Source organism: Hippocampus guttulatus, chromosome 12 (genome assembly GCF_054856545.1).
Source record: "Hippocampus guttulatus isolate MCC_2025c chromosome 12, RoL_Hgut_1.0, whole genome shotgun sequence".
Lineage (NCBI taxonomy): Eukaryota > Metazoa > Chordata > Actinopteri > Syngnathiformes > Syngnathidae > Hippocampus > Hippocampus guttulatus.
In genome coordinates, this window is record NC_141272.1 from 5,440,904 (window position 1) to 5,453,935 (window position 13,032).

Genomic DNA, 13,032 nt, shown 5'->3' on the forward strand with positions numbered 1-13,032 from the left:
CCGAGGTATTTCTTGACTAACGCAAGGACTTTGAATCTGTCATTGTGGTGTTCGGAGAGGATGTGCCAATGTTCTACTGTGACGCAACGGTGATGTATCAAGTGCAAATGGCATCTCAATCTTGGAGTGCACTGTACAATTTTAAAAATGTCATTTTAAAAATCCGCTTTACATGACTCTAGTTAATCGTCTATCACATGAAAATTCATTTATGTTTGGTTTCACTTCAATTTTATAGATGAGTAGAATGTAAATGTCATCCATTTTCCGATCCGCTTATCTTCACAAGGGCCGCGGGGCGTGCTAGAGCCTATCCCAGCCGTCTTCGGGCAGTAGGCGGGGGACACCCCGAACTGGTTGCTAGCCAATCGCAGGGCCCACAGAGACATACAACCATTTGCGCTCACACTCACAGCTCAGGGCAATTCAGGGCATCCATGTTTTTGGAATGTGGGAGGAAGCCGCAGTAGCCGGAGAAAACCCACATAGGCACAGGAAGAACATGCAAACTCCCCCCAGGAAGGCCAGAGCAAATCGAACCCTGCATCTCTGCACTGTGACTAACCAGTCGTCCACCGGGCCGCAATGTAAATTGCTACTGCAAGACGTGATATGGGCATGTGGTTCATTCAGCAATCAAGACCCATACACAAAAAAACCTCCAAAGAACATTAAAAAAAACAAAAAAAACCAGACACTTGTGGACTCGGCTATATGGAAGTTGGAATACTTGTTGGAAGATGCCGTATACCTTTCCAAATACTAAGTTCCCTTGAGAATCAAAAGCAAATTTATTGTCATTGCACATGTACCAGTGCAAATTCACAAGTTACAAACTGTCCAAGAGACAATGACCAACAGAGGGAGCCAGAATGAAGAATCCTTATAATTTGCCAAAACCTCCATTCATCCATTATCTAACCGCATTATCCTCACCAGGGTCGCAGGCGTGCTGGAGCCAATCCCAGCTGACTCTGGGCCGTAGGCGCAATCCACCCCGAACTGGCCGTCAGCCAATCGCAGGGCACACATAGACAAACGACTATTCACACACACAATTACATCTGCGGACAATTTAGAGTGTTCAATTCATCGACCGGCGATGTTTTTGGAATGTCGGAGCAAACTGGAGTATCCAGAGAAAATCCACACAGGCACGGAGTGAACATGCAAACTCCACAGAGGATGGTCAAGGCCCGGAATCGAACCCATGACCTCTGCACTGTGAGGCGGACTTAATAACCAGTTGTCCACCGTGCTGCTCATTGCCAAAACGGTTCCCCGGTTTTCCTAAATGAAAAAGAAAAACATGGCGAAGGGGGAATGTGGAGAAAAAAAAGGTACAACTTTTGCTCTTATGAGGGAGGGGCATAGTATGGGATTAGAAAAAAAAATTGTTGTATGAACAGCAGACATAAACAACAGCGATTCAAAAACGTGGGAGGGGATACTCAGGCGGGGGCAGACGTAACCGCCCAGACACACCGGGCAGTGACTGCACCCTTTCACAGCATGACACACCTTCGCAGCGCACCTGGACTATCAATGAGGGAAGTCGAGGGGTTCAGGAAAGCCGACGGAAGGCACTGAAAATGGGGTTGTGTTCAACATTGTGTGATCATGTGTGTGTGTGTGTGTGTGTAAATCTGTGTCCTTGGTCACCAGCTGACATGCCAAAACACATTGTCTAGTTGCCATGGAGATGACCTCACTGAGTCCCGAACAGCGACACGAAGTACAGGGGAATGAGGAGACGAGGGAGATAGAGAAGGCTCCAGCATCTTGCGGCATTGACATTCAGGAGATAAGGGTCCACGATTTGTTTTGGGAACAGGATGACAATAATTTTAATCAGACTTTCGCCCTTCACTGGAAATCTCATTTGGACGAATTGGCGATCCATTGTTCGAGGCGAGCTATAACCTTCTCCACGTTGGTATCTAATTTGTGCTCCACAGAAAGAATGGAAAGGCATCACATTTTCCACCTGCTCCAGGAATCCAAATTACATCCGGCCACAAACAATCCATCTGAACAAACAGCTTCCCCCTGGGAGTCAGTCTGAATGGGAGCAAGGCAGGAGTGGGAGTCATTTTTATCGGGAGCGAGACGGGACAGCATTTTTTTATTTTTATTTTTTATCATCTGGCACTGGGATGCCAAATGATTTTTTTTTTTTCTGTGGGAGTGGGATGAGATGGGAGATAAAATCAACTCCCGTGACACCCTCTAATGTACTGTACACTGTGATATGATTTTTTTTTAAATAAAGGTTTTGGAGAACATAAGGTGAAGATTAAGTGCACTCCATTTTTCATGACGATCAAATTGGACTTGTCATTTTGTAGATGTACGAGTCCAGGCACTTCTTAATAGGATTAATATTCTCATGGTAACAACCAAACGTGTGACAAGCAAACACAAAGCAGCCCCAGAGAGCGTGGCGACCAAGCCAATTGGAATTTCTTGCTAGCGCCAAGGCGAACAGTGTGACAGCTAGTTAGCTCGCTAATATCCAAAACGACAGGTTTTCCTTAGACACTTTTCAAGGGTTGTCTTGTTCCAAATCCATTTGCAAGAGCCTTGGAGGAACAGAATATTCACAATTAAAAACACAGAACGTCTTCCATCCGCAAGTTCAGCACTGATAATGCAGAGAAGACTATGTCGATGAGCCCCAATCCAATTTCCGTAAATTTCCCAACCACAATCTGAGAGACACCGCCCTCTGGTGTCCAGATGTAATGAGTGTGACAACGGAGTGAGATCCGAACAAACCACATTTTCCCCTACAGAAAGCAAGAGCGTAAAATATGGGGATCATTTGTAGACTATTGTTTTTTTCCTAATAGGGATTTAACTGTCCAACTCATTCACTTGTTTGGTCTCGTTGATACTGGAGGCTCCTGATCCTCACGCAGGTCATCATGTTCTGGCACCGCATTGCGCACTGTGCTTGAGAAATGATTCACAGGCACAATGTGTTTATGCTCTGCTCGGTTGTCAGACAGTCTCTCGAATCCTTTAAAATATCACAAAGCTCTGCTGCCTCATCTTACGATGCTTGTTATCAGATTGACAGTTGCCATTACTTTAACAAGATGACTCAGGATTACAGCATAAAATAGGCAGGTTGGGGTTTCATTCATTTTGGCATTCTTATCTGAATTTGATGCCAATAGTGTCCTCACCACCTCCAGGAAGGCTTTTCACATACGCACTGCCAGCCACTGTGTCCCTCTGATTGCTGCTTCTTCGTGCCGAATGTGACTTCATAAGGTCTTGTATTCAGTTACTTTTCCCTAGTAACAAACGTTATTGCGACAAATCAAAGCAGCTGAACACGTGAAGCCATTTCGAGAGGTACTTGTCAGGCTATGCGGCTCGCTGCTCCTCGGTCTGACTAGGTGACGCTCTCAGATAAGTATGCTTTGTATCTAAGAAGTGTTTGGCAAATAGTTCAATTCCTTCTTGATGGGGGACTTTCTCTCTCCTACAATATGTGTCTCTTGACCCCCACCCAGCCTTTCCCCCCCACCACCCCCCACCCCCCTGTCCTTGCTGGCAACAGCACTAGAACTCCTGGCAAGAGTGACCAGAATAAAAACAGCAACAACAGACAGGGTGGAGGGAAAAAGCAAAGTGAAGCATTGAAACTGGGCTTTTGTCGTCTCCTAATACCATATCGTTCTCCTTTCCCCCCCCCCCCTCACCACTCCTCAACTTGTGTTAATTAGGTAGCAGAGAATAAAACCAGCTCCTCTGGAGAGGGGTGGTGCATTTGGGAGCGAGATGGCTAACGGAAAGGTTCGGCTGCTCCTCCACGGACTCTTCCTCGTAGCAGCGATTCAGCCCACTCTGCAAGGAGGTAAGCATGTGTCACAGGTCAACGCAACTCTTAGCTGCACGTGGCTGTGTAAGAGCAGGTGCAAAGCTTATGATGTTTGCCCTCTTTAATATCAGAAAACAAGTTTTAATTGTTTTTAGGAGGGAAAAACTTTTGGGAGACATTTTCAATGACATTCCTAAATGGTATTCTCGTTTCGTAATTCGAACACAAATGCAAATAATTATGATCATATTCAGCACTTAAGCATATTGATGATTATTATTTTGGTCTTCCGTATCCTTGAAGGATCCCTGGATTGTTGTGAAACCGAACCTCATTTAAAAAACACATTCTTGTTAATACTTTCCTTCTTGGCAGCGTATCTTTATACACATCGCTAATAAGTCGAAGATGAAGGACAGAGGTTTCTTGGCCCACTTTTTTTGCTTTAATAGGTGTGCCGATTGATTTCCAAGCAAAGAAACGTTGACAAAAATCCAGAACTCTGCCTCGCTCTCACAAAGAGTTATCTCTGCATGCTTGCAAAGTGTGTCACACTGTTGACTTCAAGCGTGCTAGGTGAATTACAGCCGGATCCAGACGAAGAAGTCGCGGAAGACCCCCCCCCCCCCCCCCCATATCTTGTATAAAACATTTTTTTTGTCTCACTCACAACGAAAGTAAGTCAAAATCCAAACCCTTCTTATTCTATGTAAGGTGTCTCTCGAGTGAATAATTTCCCGCTTGACTTTTGGGGCATTACAGGTTAATGCTCCTCTGACTGGACATCCACTTTAACTACACCTGTACCCGAGCACAATATTCGATATACTTGCACAGGCAAATGAGTTGTATCAGAAGTACTGCCTTAGAACAAGTGAGGAATGCTTTTTTTTGACCGACAGTATTCGAGCGGTATTAATTTAACAGTGTGTTTATAGGTTGATGTTCACAGTCATACAGAGAGGTGTTTTTTTGTGGGGATGGGGCGGGGGGGGGGTTAAATTTTTAACGGTCGACGACAAAATTGGACTATTCTCCCACATTAACAAAAAACATTGTCGACAGTGTTCATCAAAATTCACATGCGCACTCACACCGCCACGGTCTTGTGTCGGATCTCATTTGATTGTGCAGGTGTACCAAAAAGGCTAATGTCCAAAGCAAATTTCACACCATGGTTCAAAAGAAAAAGGCCTCGGGCTGCTATATCTTATTTCTCTTGGTGCTCCCTCTATCACAACTACCAGCTGTCTCATTGACTGTTTTATCACCCATTTGATGTTAAACAGAAGCAACAGATGCTGTACATGCTGTTTTATGTGCAGTACTTTCTCCAGCAGTTACCGATAGTCTTGTTAAAATCCACGCTTTTCGCTGTAACCCAACGTCATTGTAGGTATTCACCTCAGACATACACACATGCAGTGTATGTCGGCCATGTGTGTCGCAAACACGTGGGTGAGACAACGTGGCCTTGGTGGGCTTCCAGCCAGATGCGCGCAGGTAGAATATCAGTTTGCTCATTGACAACTTGAATTCGCCAGGTCTACCCAGAATTAAAAATCGAAAATGAAACGTACACCTTTTTTAAAGGGCTCATTTCAAGAGCCGCTTATCTATTTCAGACGGAGAAAGGCATTGTGTATGCATGCCTTTCCTCCCACTCACACTCAGTCTGTGAGTTGACTTTTTCATCTCTTTTTACGCTACTTTAGTTTAGTTGAGCTTTCTTGTCTGTGTCAGCCCAGCACAAAAAAGCAGTCACATCAAAACTCCTTTTCTTAATATGAACACAAATGTTGTTGTATCTCAGCACTCTTTTTTTATTTTTTTTAAGCTGGATGTTTTTTTTCTCTCATCTCTGTGGAGGTATGAAACATGTGCCAAGAAAGGAACCATTACATTTGGAGCTCATCAATCATCAGGCATTTTTCACACAGAATTATGATGGTCCCTCCCTTTCCCAACAGAATTGTAAGGATTATGTGGAAACATAGCTTCCCAGGTTTGCGCTCTCTGAATGTTTGTTGTTTTTTTTTGGGGGGGGGGGCGCAAGTGGCAGCTCAGATGTAGAGAGATCAAATTGTTAGACTCGAAAAGAAAATGATTCATCCATATAAAGTCTCTTTTCCTGCAAGCTGGCTGCCTTGAATCCAGCGCAGGTTTCTCATCACATTATGTGTCAGGTTAAAGGGCAATAATGATCAGCATTGGCTGAACTCCGTTCAAAATCCTTATTACTCCACACATAACATCCGATGCTTCTCAAACCAACTCTATCTGTGTGTGCACTAAAACAAAAGTGGTGGTGGTGGGGGGTGGGGGGGGGGGGTGATCACTGAGCCTAGTTCTAGGGTCAAGTCTCTATGAATAACTTGAACATTATTAGCACTCCAATGGACTCGTTTCATGTGCTCAGAACACTTGCACTTGCTTGAATTATGATCGAGTCTGAATGTTTTCCATTGACAGGTGTAAATGATTTATGGACTCCGGGGAAACAACTGGGAAAGGGTTTGTTAATAAATATGTCCACTGTCTTGTTAGAAAACCATATGGTGGGACTGAGTGCAATATTTGTTTGGATCACAAATACAAAGTATCAGGTGGATTTGGAAGGACAATTACAAAAACAAATCTGCCAACATTTTTTTTAACATGTATAATTATTCCAGTCCAGATTTCAACAGAAAGTTGAACTATTGACATGGATGCCAAGAAACTGAGTTGCCTTATTGAAAAGTAAGCAACTCGCAATGTGTTATGCATTTGTAAAGAAAAACCATTAGAAGTCATTTTAAACTGCAGAGGCAAAAGTTATATTTGCTTTCAAATTGCTGCAACCTCTTGATTTAGTATGTGTCTACAGTGACATGGAATATTATTAATATTTCTACATTAATCATGACAATTTTAATAACTAATCAGTAGACTTATGCAAGCATCATGATCTCCATCTTTATCTTTAGAGCAGAGGTGCCAAACTCTTTCTTTGTCATTGCCATTCTGTTTTCCTTCAGAGCGCCGTTATTACCGTGAATCCAAATAAATTTATGATTACCTCATATTACATAGCACATAGAAATCGGTGAATAACTAGTTTTGGGTTCAGAAAACTGTTCAAATACTATTGCATTTATTTTAAAAAAAAACAGGAGATTGCTAAATGAAAAGAAAATGAAAACAATAAAAATGCTCACAATATTTCAACATTTTCAAATTGAAATGATGGTGTTAAAACATTGACCACGAGTTCACTGTTTGTGAATCTTGATCTGCAATATTAATTATTGCATTAATTATTGCCCCCTCTCCCTCCCTTGTGGAAGAAGTGTCCTTGGGTGTCTTGAAAGGCGCTTATAAATAAAATGTATTATTATTATTATATATACTCACATTCATATACATATACTGTACCGGTAAATATTTACATACATATACCTGTATACCAACAGTATATAGATATGTACATTTTTTTTTTGTAATATTTTCATTTCATTGAATAAATTATGGGCGGCCCGGTAGTCCAGTGGTTAGCACGTCGGCTTCACAGTGCAGAGGCACCGGGTTCGATTCCGGCTCCGGCCTCCCTGTGTGGAGTTTGCATGTTCTCCCCGGGCCTGCGTGGGTTTTCTCCGGGTGCTCCGGTTTCCTCCCACAAAAACATGCATGTCAGGCTGATTGGACGCTCTAAATTGTCCCTAGGTGTGAGTGTGGGCGTGGATGGTTGTTCGTCTCTGTGTGCCCTGCGATTGGCTGGCAACTGATTCAGGGTGTCCCCCGCCTACTGCCCGAAGACGGCTGGGATAGGCTCCAGCACCCCCCGCGACCCTAGTGAGGATAAAGCGCGACAGAAAATGGGTGGATGGATGGATGAATAAATTATTTTCATAATTCTATTGCTCTAGCATTTTTTTGCGTAGCTGTATATGTAGTAGATGGGTTTTTTTTCCATATTTGTGTACTTAAGTTTAATACATTCAGTTATACTAAATTTCGCATGTCAACATACATGTTACATATTTAGGCTTCAAGAAATCACATTTTGGACAATTTGGAACTGATTGAAGTTACAACATTAATGTCAAAACAATGAATCCCTTTTTGACTTAAGACTGCAACAAGTGAAACTAATTAGGGAGCTCTTGACCAGAATCTCATGACTTGTGCCTCGGTACATTGTCACTCCTCCACACAGATTTGCAGAATTCACTTGTGGCTTTTACCTCATCCAGCGGAATAATACACAAATGAACACACGCAAAATCGTTTCATAATGGATATGCTTGCCACAATTCAGTGGACAAAAGGGAAAATGAGAGTTTTGTGACTTCACCATCCTAATTGCAATTGGGCTCATTTCACACTACTGGAAGTTACTTCGGCTCATTTAAACCAATCAATGGAGATCGTACGGCATATCCTTGCGGTCCAAAAAAATGTGAGGGATTCCAACATTAGCTCAGGACTTCTGGTTGATTCCCAAATCTTGATTCCCAAAGTCAGCAGTGCTTCAGGCTTTATTGATAGAGACTTGTGCATCCAAGTCTCCATCCAATTTTGGATCGCGTGAGAGGCGACCACAATTTATTGGATTCGAGTGATGCACTGGGATCACAGTGCTCATCAGGTCAACTCTGCAATCAGAGAAACCTTCATCAGAAGTCATGATACGGGGTTTTCTCCGGTCTTCTAGTACCGCATTTACAAAGTCATTTCAGTTTGATGACACTTTCTGTGATTTCACTCCTCTGGCCGAGAGCTTGCTTAAAAGCCTTGAATGGTGAAAGAACGGTTATGAACATTTATGTCTGTCTGGCCCTAGTTCTGTGCTTCGTAAATCCTCGTAGATTTCACCATTTTATCCAAAGCATTCACTTTTACATTGAAGCTAATGTCCTCTGGCTGAAGTCTCGACAGCGGTAGCCAGAAGTCGTTAACATTTTGGCAAATAGTTTTTCCTACCGCCATGACTACTGTGAAAGGTGGCGCGGCGTTCAGACCGATGATTTGGACTGAGCTTCTTTTATAGTGCTTTACAGTTTGTAGTTGCACGGATCTATTTTCAGAGACAATGCACGTGTGCTCGGTGAAAAACCTGATGATACCGGTAAACATGTTGGACATGACCATTTGGCAACAGAAAGTAGGCTAGACTGTCGAGCATCGCGGACAAGTTGTGCAAGTTGCAGGTGGTGCAATACGGTTTCGGCGGATTTGATCGAGGCGCAGGCAGACGCACTGCGGTGGCGTGTTTGTTGCATGTCATCGTATTTCATTCAGAGATATGACAACAGCTTGCATTGAGCCCTCTGAATAATTGTAGAAATCATTTTCCTGAGCGCTTCATTGTCATCGTCATTTTTATATGTATTAAACCAGCCCCACGCAGCACTGCACACATAAACACGAAAGATCGGGGTGGAAAGTGGTCTCAAGTGTCTACTCCACAGCGGTGATCTATGATCAACTTCTTGGCCAACAAAGCGGAGGTTCCTTGTAAGCATTTTTGCATGCTTCGTTCTTCTGTCTGGACTCCAGCGAGTCAATTTCTGCTTTTACAATGTCCACGCTCAAAGACTGTGTGCGCTTTTATTGCGCTGACTTTAAAGGGAATCGGTGGAGCCGTTTTCATTGGCCGGAAAGTAAGTAGGCTGTGTTGAATCCCACAACGACGCACACGCCTCTTTCTTCCTGCGCCCATCTACGAAAATACCAAAAGAAAGAAATCTCTAACCGTGCGCACAGTCAAACTGCTTTTTGTGCTGGATTTGCACTGGGCATGAAAGTAGGGCCCAAATTGTCTCTTACCTTTGAAAATGGACTGCTTCTTTAAATGTTTGTTTTTTTTCATTCACATATACCGTATATACCACCAAAAAAAAAAGCATTCCCACACGATAGAACCATCTTCTAAAATCCTTATAGGTTTGTCACAAAGCCTTGGAGATTAAGAGCAATTCTGACCTTTTTTTTATATGGCACCAAATCATCACCATTCCCTAATAGCACAGAAAAAAAAGCATCTGTGTAGCTCTCATTCAAGATGGTGTTAAAAGCCCGATCTCTACAGATGTACAAAATTGCTTGCATTCTTTCATCAGCAGATGCCAAAATAAATGGAACAGTCTGATATTCTGCGGAACATTATAATCTGTAAATAAACACTCGTCCAAAAGTGTTCCAAATCACACAAACCGATATAATTTGTACAATCCACTTGGTTCAATGAATTTTACATGCTTGGTTCTAATCAATTGAACCATGTCTTATTCTCTTGCCATGTCCAACTAAACACAACAGTAATGATTAAATTCCCCACATTTAGTTTTCGGCTGCATTACATCAAGGTTCAAGTGAGACGGTTCCGATATGGCCCAGTTCAGATATGAGTAATGGCATTATGCGTTTGTAAATTCAACGCATGAAATTGTGTATCCTCAGATCCTAATTAGGTCTCGGTTGTATCAGATAAAAAACATTTGATATCTGCCAATGTGACCGCAGTGTAAGCAAAGAGATCAGATATACCTGCTGAACGTCATTGAAATGACATACGCGCAAGTCTCCCCAAAGATTACAGCAATGGGGAAAAAAGAAAAAATACAACAAAACTCTGCGGTGCATAGAGCATTAAATAGGGTGGACATCTGCATCCATTTGCAATGTTATGTTTTGTACTATTGTTGCTCAATGTTCCCCTTGTTTTCTGGACAAGTGTGTCGTTGCTTACTTGCTCATTGACCGCATATATGCATGCAGGATGTTTCTGCTTTTCAGGAAACATATAATGACTTACAAAACGTAGATGCGGTGATGGGAAATAACCAAGCACAAATACTCGACTGTACTTTTTACTTAAAAAAAAAAAAATCCTACAAAATAAATATTTCTTTCTTCTCAGTCCAAAAAGTTAATAAAACAGAAAATATTTTTTCTTTCTTCACATTATTGAAACAGGTGTTGTACAAAGTACATCATTGACAGTAAACATTTATTTTTACTTTTGTATTTTAATACATTTCAGATTTTATACTTTTTTTCAACCTAAATGTAATAGTAATTTCATTTTTGTCAGGCTTTTTTTTTTTTAACACACATGCACACATTCAAGTATATGTACTCCAAATTAAATTTAGAGTGCAAATGCTTTTGTCACCTCTGCATAGAAAGTCAAAGACAACAGGACACACAGTGGAATCCCAAAAGTAGGTTAAAATCCTTACATGTTTGCTGGTCAATCATTTGCATTTAGACAGTATTTCATTTCTCAAATGGTGGTCAACTCCAAAAGGGTAATAATACCTTTGGGACCTTTGAATGTGTAACATTGGTGCACTGTAGTCACTAAATTGGAATTGGATAATAAAGACCTACAGTGTAAACGAAGCCTTAAAAGTGTCCCCTTTCCGGTTCAATTAGGACAGAGTCAGCCAACACACATAATCACCTCAACACCACGATGACGTTTGTTTTTCCAGTGCATAGCTCACACCAATGCGCTGTCAGAATTTAGGGTCAGATCAGAGTGTCACGATAAGATGAGTGCGTACATTTTTTAAACATTACGTGTCCCCCATGCCATCGCTAGTCCTCTTTCAGCGGGCCTTGGAAGGAGTGACAAGATAGTAGGACAACTGGACAACTGTCACATGCTTGATATCATGAGGGTGCTCTGCTAAGAGAGATTTACCAAACATACTATCACCATTACGGGGCTGAGGTTCTGGATTTGTGTGAATATTGTTCTAAATCTGTACTTTTGTGGGTTAAACATTTTATTTTGAATCTTTAAACAGGCGGGATTGAGTAAGTGTCAGGTGTTACTTTTCCTAATGACGTGGACCTGAGGCTTAGTGATTAAGCATGGTTTGGCCGAAACAAATATTGTACAGAGAACGCTGTTATTAACTAGCGTGAGATCGCCCACGTGAGCAATGTGCATGTGTTTTGTGTGTGTGTGCAAACTGTTCCGTCAGCTCTTGAGCGATTTTAATACATGAGCGGTTATTGCACAACCGCCGCATTGGGTGGCAGAAATGGCCCATTAGTCACGAGTTTGTTTTTTAAATGAAGCAAAAACTGCACTCTTAAAGGTCACAGAGTGCAATTGTGAAAACTTTCATTAACATGGGAGGTACTGCGGGAAGTCTCCCCCCCCCCCCCAAAAAAAACCATCATCGCTATGACTTGATTTGGAAACAAAGCAGGTTGTGACTGAAATTTTCCGAACCCCTTTGCTCCTTAGTCCTCGTGCAGTATGTGGGTCCAATATGTACCTTATGTACCCATACCTGTCAACTTTTCGGAGCGCCAACCTGTATAAACTACCAAAAAAATCCTTATAAACAGCAAAAAATCCTTATAACATACCAAAGCATTTTATATGTCAAAATAACGGCAGAAAAAAACCCACGAAATTTTCAATGATATTTATTGTAGATCTCCATAATACACGTGATTTACTGGAAAGTTACCGGAAATGAAAGCATTCGAGTAGACTAGCACCATTCTGGACAAAAGCAAACGGAACTACCTGTTAGGGGGAAAAATTACCCCGGAAATGTTCACAATCCGTATGATTTGTGCGATACGGCCACATACGTAAGATTCACCACAAAATCCGTATGAACTATGGCTAAACCGTATGAGTTGACAGGTATGTGTACCTGCCACATCAAGTAAAACAATGTTTTCTCAATTAGTTATTCTCGCCTCATGTCAACTGTGATCGATACAAGCGCACCCAAATGAGGATAAGCATTATAGAAAATAGAATAGATACGCTGATGCCCGGATAGTAAATGTATGATACAGTTTGCAAAATGTTTGTTCATCTATCCATTCATTTTCTACAGCTGGAGCACTTTAAGCAGAGACCTGGGGTACACCTTAGATTGGTCGTGAGTCGTTGCAGGGCATACAGTCTATAGACAACCACCATCCACACTCACAATTTAGCGTCTTAACTTAGCATGTCTATTACAGTCGTACATAAGCAAACTCCTCACAAAGAGGTCTGAACAAGTATTCAAACCCAAAATTAGAGTTAGCAGACTATCTAAACACACTTTAAATAAGAACCATTAATTTTGTTGTTGTTATTGCACGTGTCATACAGTACATTGACAAGCAGTGAGGCTCGTTACTGGTGAGGCACCACGACCACTACAATATTATTAGGTTGAAAAAGAAATTAC

The 13,032-nt window shown here is 41.9% G+C and overlaps 1 protein-coding gene across 5 annotated transcripts in view; it reads left to right on the forward strand.

Moving 5' to 3' along the window:
* The first annotated feature begins 3,652 nt into the window (after nt 1–3,652).
* The window catches only part of elna (elastin a), a 44,097-nt gene continuing 34,717 nt past the window's right edge, over nt 3,653–13,032 (forward strand). For 4 of the 5 annotated variants that reach the window (XM_086125948.1, XM_086125953.1, XM_086125951.1 and 1 more), the window contains exon 1: nt 3,653–3,868. In XM_086125948.1, the coding sequence (XP_085982074.1) occupies nt 3,793–3,868 (76 nt within the window). In that variant the 5' untranslated portion in view covers nt 3,653–3,792. The remainder of the gene's footprint in view (nt 3,869–13,032) is intronic. The other variant, XM_086125954.1, reaches the window with a different exon arrangement.